The following is a 16029-nucleotide window of genomic DNA, read 5'->3' as shown; positions in this document are numbered from 1 at the left end:
TGTTGCAGTTTGAAAGCATCTGCTTTTGATTCTGTTTCAGGCGAATGATGATTGAGAAAATAGCAGCCCATATTGCTGATTTTAGCCCCCGGTTGCAGAGCAACACACGGGCTCTCTACCAGTACTGCCCAATTCCTGTGATCAGCTTCCCTCAACTAGACTGTGAGCTCTTCTGCAACATTTACTACCTCAGGCATCTGTGTGATGCCATCCGCTTCCCCAACTGGCCTATTCGAGATGCTGTGAGTTTTCTTGACCTTTTTTGGTTTGATTCTAATTATTTAATGATTGTTTGTTGTTTTCTAGCTATATAATTGATCCCTGTGATTGCTAACGCAGGTGAAGCTGCTGAAAGACACTCTTGAAGCCTGGAAGAGGGAGGTGGAGAAAAAGCCGCCCTCAATGTCTGTGGACGATGCCTACGATGTGCTGAACCTCCCCAAGGGACAGGGCCAGTGAGTGACTGACATTTTGCCCGTCCTTCTTCACCCAGTCAGCTCAAACGCAGTCAGATTTAATAGAGAGCATCTGTGCGCATAAATTCTCACATCCTGCTGCTGATTCAGAGTGAAATTTAAGTCTGGATTTTGTGGGATGGACGACAATAGCTGTCATCTGAGCTATGTGTCTCTGCAGCTCCTCCAGAGTTACCATGGGCCAGTTCCCTGCTTGTGGAACTAATGGATTGGACAGAGCTCTGTGAGATCTTCAAAGCTTGTGGTCTATAGAGGTCTAGACTCTCCCTGCTTTAAACTTTCTCCCCGACCTGTTTGTTGGTCTTTATGATGCTGTTTGTTCTCCAGGGTTCCTTACCAAACCTTTAAAGCCTTCAAAGAACAGATGGATTTGCAATGAAATTAAACCACAGTGGTTGGCTCTGTACAAATTAGGTATCTTATGACGTCTTATGATTAGGTGGACTGGATTTTATTTTGGGGCATTGGAGTGAATGGGTCTGAATACAAATGAGTCCCGCACTATTCAGATTGTAAACAGCTATCTTCTATAACCTTTTGCGTTTGCAGGCATGAGGAGAGTAAAATTAGGAAGGCCTACTTCCGACTGGCACAGAAGTACCATCCTGACAAAAACCCAGAAGGAAGGGTGTGTAAAATCATCATCATCATAAAAGTTTGTTTATTCTTAGAATCATTCTTGTATTTGCTCTCATCTTCTAGGATATGTTTGAGAAAGTTAACAAAGCGTACGAGTTCCTTTGCACAAAGTCGGCCCGGATTGTTGACGGTCCTGACCCAGAAAACATCATTCTCATCCTCAAAACCCAGAGCATCCTTTTCAACCGGCATCAGCAAGGTATGAATATAAATTTAAGCATTATCTGTTCACACATAAAAGAAGCTAACACTATTATGTTGTAATATATTCTGCTAATGATGCTGCTTTGACTACTTCTCCAGAACTGGAACCTTACAAGTATGCCGGTTACCCCATGCTCATCAAAACGATCAAAATGGAGACTGATGATGAGCAGCTTTTCTCTAAAACGTCGCCTTTGCTCCCGGCCGCCACTGAACTAGCCTTCCACACGGTGAACTGCTCGGCTCTTAACGCAGAGGAGCTGCGGCGGGAGAACGGGATTGAGGTATCCATATTTTAACCAACTCTGAAATGTCACCATCTTTAAATAAAATGTTCACCTCTACCCTGGTATGTTGTTTAATGACAGAAAATTGATGAACTGTTTTTGTCTAGACATTACTGGAGGCTCTTTCTCGGTGTGTTCCTATATTAACTGCATCCAGTAAGCCTGACGACATGGCGGTACAGGTAACACCATCACTCTGTTTAATCCCACTGTAGTTCAGGGTTTTAATACAGAAAGTAGAGAAGGGAAACATATTTATGTTCTGACTTTATATTTGATTTTATCAACCCTGTTTTCAAACGCCTCGTTGCAGGTGTGCGGTCACATCTGCAGGTGCTACAGTGTGGCAGCCCAGTTTGAGGAATGTAGGGAAAAGATAATCGAGCTGCCAAACATCATCCGGGACCTCTGTCACATATTGTTCTATGGAAAGGTGAACATCCAGCATGTTCTGTTTCTATTCTTTGGTATGCTACTGCGAATGAAGGGGGGAAAAGTATTTGTTTTACTTTTTGGCATATTAATTAAAATAGCTCTATCAGTTGGGACAATAAAATATGTAATGTTTCAACAGTAGGGCTGTCACAGGCACAGTATTTTACTGCACTGTTAGTTACCTTACATTTTATGGCTTCTTCCTGTTATTTGGTGGTGCACCAATCAGGTCCTTTTCCTGATTATAACCAGTATTCAGGAGGTCAAGTAGGACTTTTGCTGTTCAGTAAATGCATCATAACTGGAACCTAACACTTGTCGGCCTGTAAAGGCATCACCTTTAAGGTTTTAACGCAAGTTTGGTTTGATCCACAAAAAGGAGATGATCTTGCAATCTCTAAATTGTCTGTTACTTTTAAAACTTCTAGCTCTACCAAGGAAACTTTTAGGTAATTTCTTTACTTTTACAGTCGATGCTTTGTAACATTTAGATGTTTAGCAACTAAGACAAAGAAAACTGTAAATTGGTATCAACTCGTACAGGTCATTTTTAGTGCTTCTCTTCAATTATTCTCTCTTCCTTTTTATTCACATTTATTAAAGCTCCATCTTAGTTTGAAATCACAGTTTTTGTGGATCTTCGACACCAAACCTTTTGCAGCAAATACCTTTTATATAGTAGTTTTAACTTTTTCTGCTGTCCCATTTTTTACAACACCTTTTTAAAACAATTTTATACTGCAAATATGAAATCCTGAGGGAAATTGTCCTGATTTGTCACTGTAAAGTGCTCCATAAAACATTATACCTGAGTGAAGACGACCAGTTACATCTTACGATGCTTTTGCTGTGCAGCGATTTATTTTCTCTCCCTGATCTCCCTTCAGTGTCTCCCAAAGACGGCAGCCCTGGCCGTCCAGTGCGTCAGTTCCTTCGCCATAGATTTCTTCCTACAGACCCATCTGTACCACGCTGGTGTGCTTTGGCATCTTCTAGTCTACCTGTTCAACTACGACTACACTTTGGAGGAGAGCGGGGTGCAGGCCAACCAGGACACGAACCAGCAGGAGGTCGCTAACAACTTGGCCAAGCTCAGCCTCGTGGCGCTCAGCCGGCTGGGAGGCTACACTCCAACACCAAGCACGCCAGATGGCAGCAATGCAGTTGCAGTGACCAATGGCGTGGATGGCACCCCTCCGGAAAACCCCACCATCCGTAAGAGCTTAGCTGCAATGCTAACGCCGTACATTGCAAGGAAGCTGGGAACCGGGTCTCCAGCTGAGGTCGGTTAAACGGCTTTAAGAAGGATTTCTACATGTTCTACGTCACAAATTTAAAAACAAACAAAACAAAAAAAACTAAAGAGAGTTTTTCGTTATGGGGGGGGGGGTTAGGTCCTGAAGCTGCTGAATAGTAACTCAGAGAATCCCTACCTGATGTGGAACAACGGAACACGCGCCGAGCTGCTGGAGTTCCTGGAGGGTCAACAGGAGGGGAACATCAAGAGAGTAAGAATAAAGACTCATCATTCATCGCTTAATACGTTGTCAAGTGTAGTTATTCATGCAGCAGCTTTGTGCTTCCATCACAGGGGGAAAACGATAAAAGCTTTGGTGCAGATTTCATGTTCAATGATCACAACAAGGAGCTCATAGTCGGGGAGATTTTTGTCCGGGTTTACAACGAGCAACCAACTTTCCCATTGGAGGTGAGTGTTACATACTAACTACGTCCTTATTTCCTAAATAAAACTTAAATAGTAACTTTGCTTCACCCACCTCTGTGTTTAGTACCCCAAAGCATTTGCTGCCAGTCTGCTGGACTACGTTGGCTCTCAGGCTCAATACCTCCACACGTTGCTGGCCATGAGTCAGAGTAACAAAGTAGAGTCCCAGCAGCATGCCGAGAGGCTCCGCTTCGCTGAGATGGCTTTAGAGGCTCTCCGCAACGTAATTAAGAACAACCCTGGTGAGATATTACTCAGACAAATGACCTGTTAGTGGGGTTTTTTTCTCTTTTCCTTAGCGCTTCATTTCTAATGATTACAGGTTCGGAGTCGGAGTGTATCGGCCATTTCAAGCTGCTCTTCTCTTTGTTGCGGGTTCATGGAGCCGGCAGAGTGCAACAGCTCGTTTTGGAGGTAATGATGATTAATTCTTCCTGTTTATGTAAATATTAATACCTAATTAACCACTTATAAATGCAGGCTTATATAATACAATAATAAAAGCTAAGTTAATATTTAGTTTAAATACCAACTGATTCTAGATTTATTACCTAATAAATGATTGATATCGAATTAAATATTACATGTATCTTTGCTATTCATTAATTAATTAATTTATTGTAGAAATAAATTAATAAATAATAATTACACATTAGTTTTAGCTTAGTTATATATTAATTAAGGCCTAATTTATGGTTAATTGATGTAAAGCATCCCTGGATTGTCATTTTTCAGGTTGTAAATACAGTGACATCAAACCAGGAATGTGTGAGCAACATTGCTGAGTCCCTGGTGTTGTCCAACCTTTTGTTGCTGCTGCATTCACTTCCCTCCAGTAAGAAGACACACACGTAGTCAAGTCTCTGCCATGGGTTTGTTTTTCATCATGCAAATGTCCGTGATGTGTTTGTAGACTGACATTGTTGGTGCTGCTTACTTTAGGCAGACAAATGGTGCTGGAAACCCTCCATGCACTGACTTCAAACACAAAGATAATCAAAGAGGCTATGGCCAAAGGTCAGTAAATCCACTGAAGTTCTTTAAAACCATTCATATCTGTCTAAATGTTATATTAACAAGTGATTTTGTTGATCTGTGTCTCCCACAGGCGCTCTGATCTATTTGCTGGATCTCTTCTGTAACTGCACGCACCCCCAGGTTCGCACCCAGACTGCAGAGCTTTTCTCCAAGATGACCTCAGACAAGCTGGTTGGACCAAAGGTCAGCCTGGCAGATATTAATAAAACTTCTAAAAGTGTTCCTCTATAGTGATATCTGTAGCTCAGTCAACCTTTGATAAATGTTTCCTATCTTTTAGGTGCGTCTGACTCTGATGCGTTTTCTTCCCGGTGTGTTTATGGATGCCATGCGAGACAACGCTGAGGCAGCAGTTCAGATATTTGAGGGAACGCATGAAAACCCCGAGCTCATCTGGAATGACACCTCGAGGGAGAAAGTGTCCACCACAGTCCGCGAGATGATGCTTGAGTATGTGTCACAGCTGGGTTTGTCATTTAAACAGAAGGATGGGTTGGAAAGCTTACATTAAATCCTTTCTTTCAGGCACTTTAAACAGCAGAAGGATAATCCTGATGTGAACTGGAAAGTAAGTACGACGTGTTAGTAAATAAGCCTGTGTGTTTTTTCTGTACTCTGCATTTGAGTGAACTTTTGTGTGTGTGTATTCTCAGTTGCCAGATGACTTCACTGTGGCTTATGGAGCTGGACAGGGCGAGGTTGAAGTTGGTGGAGTTTTCCTGCGCATCTTCATTGCTCAGCCTGGGTGGGTTCTGCGAAAGCCTCGAGAGTTCCTGGTGTCGCTGCTGGAAACCCTCAGTGAGCTACTGGAGAAGAACAACCCCAATGTAAGCACCAAAATGTACCGAGATTAATAATACTGGTATCTGTGACCATCTTCCTGACATATGCTGTCTCCTGCAGGGTGAGAGCCTGGAGACTGTTACCACAGCGGCTGTTTGCCTTTTCAGTACCCAAAGCCATCTGGCTGACCAGGTTCCCCCTCTGGGTCATCTGCCTCGCATCCTGGCAGCGCTCAACCACAAAAACAATGCTGTGCCTAAGAGCTCCATCCGCCTCATCCATGTCCTGTCAGACAACGAGGTAAGACACTCAAATGTATTATTTATGCAACATGCTGCTGTGTTGCATCTCTTTGCCATAAAGACACCTTAACACTGATATGCAGAAAGCCAAGCAGTGATGACAGTAGTGTTCATACACAGTCTGGGAATGTCTGGAATCTGGTATTATTTGATATAGGTCTGGTTAGGTATGGAAAAATATTTATACATTCCAGAAATGATTACCTGTCCTCACTGTCTAAGTGTTAAAACCATCCGATATCCGTCAATCCATCATACAATCTGTCCACCATCCATTTGTCCATCCTTCTCATCAATCCATCATCTATACATCTTGTTGGGATTATGAATCTGAAAATAATATTTAATATTAATATTTTAATATTTTATCAAATAATATTTCGGTCTGTTAAGGATTGTCCTGTGAATACCAGCCCAGTAAGGCGATGGTATTAGGACAAAATAGAAAGGTGTGAGACGAGCTCTGAGATTATTGAACAGCATAAACTCTGCACACATGGAATGAATTCACACAATTTCTTAAAATACAAGAATTTATTAACAAAAATAAGTCAACTCAAAGTCAAACATATTTCAATCAACAAACTCTTTACTATGCTAAAACATCTCAACTAAACTACCAAGCAGGATTAAAGAATAACGAACACTAATAAGCTATGTACAATATAAACAAGTTGATTAAAGATGATTAAAAATCATGACCAAAAGAGTGATGCAACATTACCATGCAATGTTTATGTTTGAGAATCAATGATTATCTTGAAGAATCTGGAAATGAAGTTAAGTTAGTCTTGGAACTAACTTAGGCAATAATCATCAACGTTTAGACAACCAATCACAATGCAAGATCAGATAAAATATTTTAATAAGATAATGTTTTAAATAATGATCTGCTGAATAAAACCAACTTTCTGGATGACCATTTCTCAACGGTGTCTAATTAACTGCCTTTATTTATTGAAATAATATTTGAAGAAATATTATTAAGGGAGTATTTTAGAAAAGAGCCAAATCTTTCTGGAGAAATGGGCTTAATGGGGTTTACTTAGTTATCACATTTAATTTATTTCAATTCAGTCAGTCATTTTCTACCGCTTATTCCATAGTGGGTCGCGGGGGAGCTGGTGCCTATCTCCAGCAGTCTATGGGCGAGAGGCGGGGTACACCCTGAACAGGTCGCCAGTCCATCGCAGGGCAACACACAAACAACCATGCACACGCTCATTCATACACCTAAGGGCAATTTAGAGAGACCAATTAACCTAACAGGCATGTCTTTGGACTGTGGGATGAAGCCGGAGTACCCAGTGAGAACCCACGCATGCACGGGGAGAACATGCAAACTCCATGCAGAAAGACCCCCGGTCGGGAATTGAACCCAGGACCTTCTTGCTGCAAGGCAACAGTGCTACCAACTGCGCCACCGTGCAATTTATTTCAATTCAGTTTATTTATATAGCGCCAATTCACAACACATGTTGTCTCAAGGCACTTCACAACAGTCAGGTTCATACATTCCAATTAATACTAACCATTGAACAGTGCAGTCAGAGTCAGTTATTTATTCAAATTGGATAAAAAGTTTTTCTGTCTAAGGAAACCCAGCAGATTGCATCCAGTCAGTGACTTGCAGCATTCCCTCATCCTGGATGAGCATGTAGAGACAGTGGACAGTCACTGGCGCTGACTTTGCAGCAATCCTTCATACTGAGCATGCATGTAGCGACAGTGGAGAGGAAAAACTCCCTTTTAACAGGAAGAAACCTCCAGCAGAACCAGGCTCAGTGTGAGTGGCCATCTGCCACGACCGACTGGGGGTTTGAGAGAACAGAGCAGAGACACAAAAAGAACAAAGAAGCACTGATCCAGGAGTCCTTTCTATGGGAAGGAAAAGTAAATGTTAGTGGATGTAGCTCCTTTAGTCGTTTCACCTAGAAAGAAAGAACAGATAAACTCTGAACCAGTTTTCAAGGTTAGAGTTTGAAAGAGAGCACATATAATTAGTTACAGCAAAGCTCAGTCATGTCTAGGAAAGAGAAAGGGTTAAACACTAAAAGACAGGGCCATGTGGATCATTGGTAGAGGGTGAGCATTAAGTTGTTGCCAGCAGAAGCTTGGATGATGCCCCTCTCCAGAAAGGTGTCACAGGTAGACACAGAGCCAGGCCAGGTGTAGCTTCTAGGAAGAGAAAAGAGAGAAAAAAGTTCAAAGCTGAAATAACAGCAAATAATGCAAAATTGGAGAGTAGTGTGAGAATGTAGCGAAGATGGTGAAAGTGGTCATTATGTCCTCCAGCAGCCTAAGCCTATAGCAGCATAACTACACAGATAGTTTCAGTTCAGATTATTTAGTTAAACGGCACTTATTTACAACAATGTCGTCTCAAGGAACCCCACAAAGGGTCCCACTGATGGTCATTGTTATACTAAAAACCACAATGATTGGGATACCTCCCTCTGTCAGACTGATTATAACCATTGGAAAAGAGAAGGGGTCATACAGGTAGCAGAAATGGAGGGTGTGTTTGCACCTCAACCATAACTGAGCCGGTTTAGGCTAAACCTGACTCCCCCTTACTCCATCCAACAGGGAGGGAACCTTCCTCCCTCCCTGATAAACTAAGCCACTCTAACTATAAGCTTTATCAAAAAGGAAAGTTTTAAGCCTAGCCTTAAAAGTAGACAGGGTGTCTGCCTCACGGACTAAAACTGGGAGCTGGTTCCACAGGAGAGGAGCCTGATAACTAAAAGATCTGCCTCCCATTCTACTTCTAGAGACTCTAGGAACCACCAGTAAACCTGCAGTCTGAGAACTAAGTGCTCTGTTAGGAATGTATGGAACAATCAGATCTCTGATGTATGATGGAGCTAGATCATTAAGGGCTTTATATGTGAGGAGGAGAATTTTAAATTATATTCTGGATTTAACAGGGAGCCAATGAAGGGAAGCTAAAGTAGGAGAAATATGATCTCTCTTTTTAATTTTCATCAGAACTCTTGCTGCAGCATTTTGAATCAGCTGAAGGCTTTTAACTGCATTTTGTGGACATCCTGATAGTAAAGAATTACAATAGTCCAGTCTTGAAGTAACAAATGCATGGACTAGTTTATCAAATAATTTAATAAAATTATGTTTAGGGACTATTATTCACTAACTTGAAAACTAACAACCTTTCTGTTAAATACTCTTTATTAGCAAGCACGTGTTCTTACCGGTTAGCCGTTGAGCTAACAAAAGAAGCTGATAGCTTAGCACCAGAATCAACACATACCTTTAAAATACCAGGGTTAATAAAAGGGTTAAAATGCAAAAGCGTGGACGGCGCATTATGATCAATATTCTGTTTAAAATCACCCTTTAAATAAAGTTTGTCTTAACTTTAAAAACACACAAACAAAGAACACAAAACTGAACATGTGTGCTGCAGATGTTCTGCTAGCACCAAGATAGCTGAATTCAACACAAACAAAACCAAACTTCATAAAATGAAAAACGTTTAGATCATTTCAATCTAAATCACTTTATATTATATTATATATAATATGTTATACTCTATATTATTCTGCTCTGCCCAAACCTAACCTCTGACCATGCTGAGGAAAAGCTGTCCGGGGCGGCGAAGTTAGAAGAAAGCATCCACAGTGAACAATGGTTAGCTACAGAAGGGTTGAAGGTGCGGCTGCTCTGTGAACAAAGGGTTAGCTTCCAGCTAACCTCCGTAGTTGTGGATGAAAGACGGCTCGTTGTGTCCGCCAGCCACACTGCACGTTACCGTAACCACGGTGATGCGGTCTCTGCTGTCTTCCTTCCAGACTGGGAGACAGCGTCTCTGCAGGGGCTTCTCTGGAACACCGTTTGCTTCTACAGGCCTCAGAGAGAAAGTCAGGCAATGCTTATACCTTAATTTCCCCTCTTTATGAATGAATACTGGGTACACAAACAGTTATTCACTCGTACTTAACTGGTGCATATGATCGCGTGATCTTATGACACTGGAAAGTCTGTACCGGAGTTTAATGTTGAAATCCATGGCTGGGTCCCAACAATCTATACACTTTAATTTCTGTTCATCCATCCATCCACCTATACATTCTTCAATTTGTCATTTGAACCATACATTCAGCTATGCATCATATGTCTGTCCTTGCACCCACCCATCTACCAATCAGTTTCTTCCTTTAAGTTAAATTCTAATTTTAGGATTCAATTTCTAACCTATATTTGGCTACATAATGACAAGACTGTCCAACCTGAAATGTCCAGAATTTATGGGCTCTGGACCTGAGGTTCGTTTGAGTCTAAAAAAGTATTCAGTGTTCAGGAACCTTAGGAACCGTAATAACCTAGCTATCCAACTATTTCATCTCCCCACACAACGTGCAGCTGTGTGTGCGCTCCATGGCTTCTTTGGAGACAATCGGCCCTCTGATGGCTGGCATGAAATCTCGAGCAGACATGGCCGGGCTGGCGTGTGAAGCTCTCAACCGGATGTTTCAGAAAGAACAGACAGAACTGGTGGCTCAGGTAAGCTGTGGGTGTTTCTTTAGGTTTTGCTGTTATTACCTGAAATAACACTTCTTATAACTGATCTATAGGCTTTAAGAGTGGAGCTGGTTCCATACCTTCTGAAGTTACTGGAAGGCATTGGTCTGGAGACGTTGGAAAACCCTTCAGCTACTAAAGCCCAGATAGTTAAAGCTCTCAAGTCCATGAGTCGCAGTCTGCAGTATGGAGAGCAGGTATTACATTTAATAACTAATTAAAATCAGATGACACGACAGTAGTTGTTTTTCAGTTAAAAACCTTTTTTAATTGCTGCTTCATAGGTGAATGAAATTCTTGCGAGGTCCTCTGTATGGAGTGCCTTCAAAGACCAGAAACATGATCTTTTCATCTCAGAGTCTCAGACTGCAGGCTACCTGACAGGTAAAGTCATGTTTTAATAAACGACTACAAGTGCTAACAAGCTACACTTTGCAAAATACTAATAAGGCAAGCCCTGTTGGTGAAACCTAATGCTTTGCTTTATCCTAAAAATCACTTGGCTGATTCCTCCAAGCAATCCTTTTCCTGTCCAAGCCCTGTAACTTCCCAGCTCTGCATTTCCTTCCCTCTTTGTCCTCTACATTTCCTCCTCAGGGGTTTCCACTCCTTCTCTCCTGGCCGCCAGCAGCCCTCTGCGAGGTGGGCTCTAGACTCCAGAGCTGGGCCCTCACAGCCCTCCTCTTTCTTGCTTTGATGCAGGTAGACTCTCGCCTGGCCCCTACTATCACATAATTCTCCTTCCCTTCTTACCTTCATCCTTGTTCCATCACACCATCACATTTTGTATTCCCACCTCTTCATCGTGGTGGTTAAAAAAGTTTACTGCTGTAAACATTCATTCACTTTGAAGGTTTTTCTAATGTTTGAAATTGAAAATTTTATATTTTCACTGGAAAAATGTTATCTAATGTCCATTCACTTAATGAATGATTGTTAGGGAACGAATGAAGAATTTCCCTTTTTAAATTGAGCTTTCAGGTAATAATCCGTGACCTTATTTCATACCCAAGCAGTTATTGCCCCATACTACTTTTGTTTCATACTCATAAATCAACCATTTTCTGCCCTTATGGCCATTCCTTATTAGTTTTGTCGTCGTAGTTAAGTAGTTGTATGAATCTATGAGATAATACATCATTAAAATGCTGAAATCTCATAAATATTTTAAAATAACTTTGCATTTTGTGATAATGTGGTGTTAGAATCGTATTCCCTTTGATTGTGTTTCTGAACCCATTTGGACCAATCGACCCCTAAAAAAAAATATGTGACTGATTAGGCGCCTGATCAAACCATAATAAATTAGAGAGAGTAAGTAATGTTTAAATTTTGCATGGTCGATGCAAAGCATCCTGGGCTAAAGACTCAGTTTCATAACCAAAATAGGCCAGGTGTGAAACACCCGAAACTACAAATCAGGATGGGGCGAAAAGACCAAAAGTTGTTAAAATCCTACAAAAAATTTCTGTGAATTTACTCTACAGACGTGAAAACCAAGTCAGACATGTTGGTTGTAAGTCTGTCATCATTTATATAATGATTTCAATTTTAATGAGACAGAATATTATCCAAAGATCTTGATAGAAAAACACCACATTAAAGTAGATAAGTGATTTCACAGCGTGTAAAATAAGCATTTCGTCACCTAGCAAAACCCAAGAGGTGAGTGAGGATCAAATAATTATTTATGTCATTGATGAGCAAATCACTGTTTACTTTTCATGTTATGTAGGGTTTCCTGGATTTTTGGTTGATACTCCCACGCTCTCCACACTAACCACCTAAATGTATACATTTATTTGCAGTTATATGAAAAAGAAAGTTTTTTTCTGTCAAGCTAAGGCTAAATTATGTAGAAATTGTTCATTTGAGTATAGCACATAGAGTATGTTTAAAAAAAGACGTTTTTTAGTATTCAAATGATCAAAATAAGGCCTCATTTGGTATATTCCGACCAGTAGGTGGCAGCAGAAGGTTTCATCATTAACCAGGATTAAGATAGTTTTACCACCTTTATGAATTAAGATTAGCAGCAGTTTGATGCACGTTTAGGGCAAATCTAAAAGCAATAGGGCTCGTTTCTTTGCAAGTGAGACAACGTACAAATCAGCCAATACTTGATTTCCTGTTGTATCTGTTTTTGATAAGTCCCTTAAAGCTTGCATGTTTATTTACTTAAGAAGACAGAGTATAACCTGCCTGCAAGGAGATTATTCTCCCAGCTCGTTATGGTGGTGGGATACAAAAAATTTGGTTTTTTGGCAACTTAGACCTTACCTTCCTTACTATCCATATTGCTGGATGAGTAGTACTAGAACTGATGTTCTAATTGGCTAATTGTAAAGTTAGATTAATGCTGACAGTTACTCACAAGAAGCTTCCTGCGTACGATTTTTTTTTAATTAGGTTTTCATGCAAAACTTGATAACTACACTCTGTAGCAACTGCTTCATTGGATGTTTTGATATTTTTGGGTGTTTGTCCATATAGAGTTTTATTTTTTGACAGATGACAAGAAGTAAAATGTTAACCAGCCAGATTCGATGTTTTACTGACCTGCTTCTGGATTTCTGGATTTTATGTTTAAAAGACCTTCACAATACACCACAAGACACCACATAATTGCAACATGAGAGGAAAATTATACATAGTTTTCAAAATGTTTTTATGAACAAAGTTGTTAAAGTGTGATGTGCATTTGTATTCAACCCCACTTTACTGTAATATCCAGTGCAGCCATTTGCATTCTGAAGTCACCTGATAAGTCAGTAGAGCAAATACAGAGGACGTTTAGAGACACATGAATGCGTAGCGAATGTTTCCGATTTTAATTTGTAAAAATGTTGAAATCACTATCATTTTCACAATTATGCAATTATTTTACATTGGTCTTTCACATAAAATCCCATTAAAATACACTGATCGTGGTTGCAGCGTTATTAAATGTAGAAAAGTTAAAGGGATGTAAATACTTTTGCACAGTACTGAATGGTTTGATTGCTAAAAAGAAAACTTAAATTGCTCCTGTCTGAAAACTCAACCGATGAAAGACAAACTGCTTTAAACAGGTACACAAAAATAGAATATTAGGAGAAAACTTTCTTTTTTTTTTTTAACATATTTTTTCCTTCTCGGTACATTGATAAAAAGCTCTCTGTGGACATTCAGTCCTTAAGCATTATAACTCACCCCTGGTGCCTCATCTCTCCCTCTGAGTGCCATCTTGTCTACAATCTTAACACGTCCCTGTGGCCTGCAGGTCCAGGAGTTGCAGGTTACCTCACGGCAGGAACTGGCGCGACAGTATTGTCCAGCGTCCCACCCCCTGTAGACAACGACAGTGGAGACCAAGGCTGAAGGACCCACAGACAGTCACTCTAAGGCTCCCAGACAGCCCTGCGGCTCAAAGCGGGGACCAATCAGCTCTCCAAACATCAGAAGGGACGGGAGAGGGAAGACCGGGGTAGAGGGGGCCGTCACTGACCGCGTCCTGCAGCACCACTTTCCTTCCCCTGCCTACAGACACCGAAGTCTTCAAAATTAGCTTTCTTTTAACGAATGACCATATTTGTTTTTCTTTCCCTGTGCTACTTATTCTTCTAAAGGTTTACTTCTTTGGTATGAATATATTTTTTACTCTAGATTTGTTTTCCATGAGAAAGATGCAGGAAGATTAAGTCTTATTATTGGGGAATTTGTTTCCTCTCTTTTGAGTCTTTACCTGATCGTCATTTCCCAAAACCTGCTCCTCATGTCTTTACAGTTGGCCTGGTTTATGCAACTTGACCTATTCACCTTTTACATAAACTTCATAGTATTCTGACTTGGAACAGAAAAACATGACATCAGAAACAAGACGATAGTTATATGTAATTACTTTTTGCAATGTCCCTTGAAGAAAAACTCCATAACTGATGGGAACCTTTTTGATTTTTGCTTGTCCAACTCTAATAACCAGTTTTTACTCCTCTGATCTTCTTCATACTTCTCTCACTGAAGGCCCATCTCCACCCCTGCCTCCCATGTTTTAAGTAACTCTCCCCAGAATGCAAAAAGCACTAGAATATTTAAGTCAAAAGATAAAAAACTAAAGTAAACACAGGAAATGAGCTTCTGCGGAAATGAACGACTTTGACTCTGATTTTGAATCTTATGTGAAAAACTAGTGCAATTTGTGAAATGTTCAATGTAATATTACGTATATAAACTTTCTATATTGAATGTACATTTAAAAATGAAATCTGTCACACTTGTACATAAAATTTTAAGAATAAAAGGGAACTTGAAATGTTGTTTTTTTGTATTTAGGTTTAATAATTGACCTGTCTGATGATCAGACGTCCGACATTACATTTTTAAATCTGCAGTTGCAAAACATGATCTAGGCGGGTTAAGTTGTTCTAGATCAACTTACGATTAAGCAGTAGCAACTATTGTAGTGACCCTTTCTTTCACTTTTAACGCTTCAGTGTTGATTGCAAAACATTGTATTTACTCATAATGAGGCTATGAGAAATGTGCCACAAAATCATGTTGCCACCACTGCAGAGCTTGCAAATCACTGGCAGCAGGGAGATGTGATTGCACCGTTGTGACAAGAAGAAACGCTTCTGTCCAAGAAAATTGATCGAGTGAACTTCTGCAGAAGTCTGGTTAAGTTTTTTTTTGTTTTTTTTACTTGATGAATCCTCCATCTGATTTTTTTTTTGGGGGGGGTGACATCAGGAAAATCATTTACAGAAATTAGGCCAGACATGAGACATGATAAACCCATGTGTGGGGCTGCAATTCATCTAAGGACCCCACGTTCTATTGGGTCTAAAAACAGTTCTGTAGATGAGCAGTGTAGAACTTCCTCAAAGTGCTTCATCTTTTAACAATCCAGGTAACATTTGATGATCTGCGTATTTTTCAAAAAGATGGAGCATCGGGTGACATGGCAAAAATAATGAAGTGACCCAAAGATCAGAACATTGAAATTTTGTATCGGTAGCTGGTAAACTCCCCAGATCTTAAGAGCACCCAAAACGTATAATTAATTATCAAAAAGAAAATTATGAGAAGTATGAAGCAGGAGCAAGTTCTGCTGGTTACTTCCTTTCATACCTCCAAAGTTAGAACTTGGATCTGAGACATCACACCCCACTTATCTGTGTTCAGGATGGCAGTAAGGAAATCTGAAAGTTGATCTTTTCAACACTCCAGGAACATCTTCAGTAAGGTCCATAAAAGATTTCAGGAAATGCAAAATGTCAGGAATGTAAAATGCATAGCAGCCATATTGGTGTTTGGTGTCAGGGTTGAGGAGATCAAAAAGCATTTTTCTTCAATTTTCCAGCTTGACAAAAGTGAAACATTACTGATGAAACTACATGCATCTACAAATATTTTAAGCCCAAGCCCTGTCATACTCCTGTTTTTCAGGGGTTTGTCAGTATGGCAGTACACACTGAATTAAAAAATGTATTACCTGAGGTGGGATTTATTGTAGAAGGTTTCAGAACCACTGACGTAGACGATTAATGAAAGAATAAGGAACAAAGACTTAAAGAAAAGGATTAAAACTTCAGATGGGCTAAAGAGATGCTTGTGAG

The 16029-nt window shown here is 40.3% G+C and overlaps 1 protein-coding gene across 5 annotated transcripts in view; it reads left to right on the top strand.

Moving 5' to 3' along the window:
• The window catches only part of LOC124858021 (dnaJ homolog subfamily C member 13-like), a 47954-nt gene extending 33227 nt beyond the window's left edge, over window positions 1-14727 (top strand). For 4 of the 5 annotated variants that reach the window (XM_047349711.1, XM_047349708.1, XM_047349709.1 and 1 more), the window contains 23 exons: window positions 41-242; window positions 340-455; window positions 1026-1104; window positions 1179-1314; window positions 1419-1603; window positions 1714-1788; window positions 1920-2039; window positions 2929-3324; window positions 3436-3549; window positions 3633-3749; window positions 3832-4009; window positions 4090-4181; window positions 4503-4602; window positions 4710-4784; window positions 4876-4988; window positions 5086-5255; window positions 5331-5373; window positions 5459-5632; window positions 5709-5888; window positions 10274-10414; window positions 10486-10629; window positions 10717-10816; window positions 13695-14727. In XM_047349711.1, coding sequence (XP_047205667.1) covers window positions 41-242; window positions 340-455; window positions 1026-1104; window positions 1179-1314; window positions 1419-1603; window positions 1714-1788; window positions 1920-2039; window positions 2929-3324; window positions 3436-3549; window positions 3633-3749; window positions 3832-4009; window positions 4090-4181; window positions 4503-4602; window positions 4710-4784; window positions 4876-4988; window positions 5086-5255; window positions 5331-5373; window positions 5459-5632; window positions 5709-5888; window positions 10274-10414; window positions 10486-10629; window positions 10717-10816; window positions 13695-13792 — 3148 coding nt within the window. In that variant the 3' untranslated portion in view covers window positions 13793-14727. Of the gene's footprint in view, window positions 1-40; window positions 243-339; window positions 456-1025; window positions 1105-1178; window positions 1315-1418; window positions 1604-1713; window positions 1789-1919; window positions 2040-2928; window positions 3325-3435; window positions 3550-3632; window positions 3750-3831; window positions 4010-4089; window positions 4182-4502; window positions 4603-4709; window positions 4785-4875; window positions 4989-5085; window positions 5256-5330; window positions 5374-5458; window positions 5633-5708; window positions 5889-10273; window positions 10415-10485; window positions 10630-10716; window positions 10817-11029; window positions 11135-13694 lie in introns of all 5 variants that reach the window. The other variant, XM_047349710.1, reaches the window with a different exon arrangement.
• The last annotated feature ends 1302 nt before the right edge of the window (window positions 14728-16029 follow it).

This window comes from Girardinichthys multiradiatus, chromosome 21 (assembly GCF_021462225.1).
Source record: "Girardinichthys multiradiatus isolate DD_20200921_A chromosome 21, DD_fGirMul_XY1, whole genome shotgun sequence".
NCBI lineage: Eukaryota > Metazoa > Chordata > Actinopteri > Cyprinodontiformes > Goodeidae > Girardinichthys > Girardinichthys multiradiatus.
The sequence above is the reverse complement of the archived record's forward strand: the minus strand, read 5'-3'. Positions and strand labels throughout refer to the sequence as shown.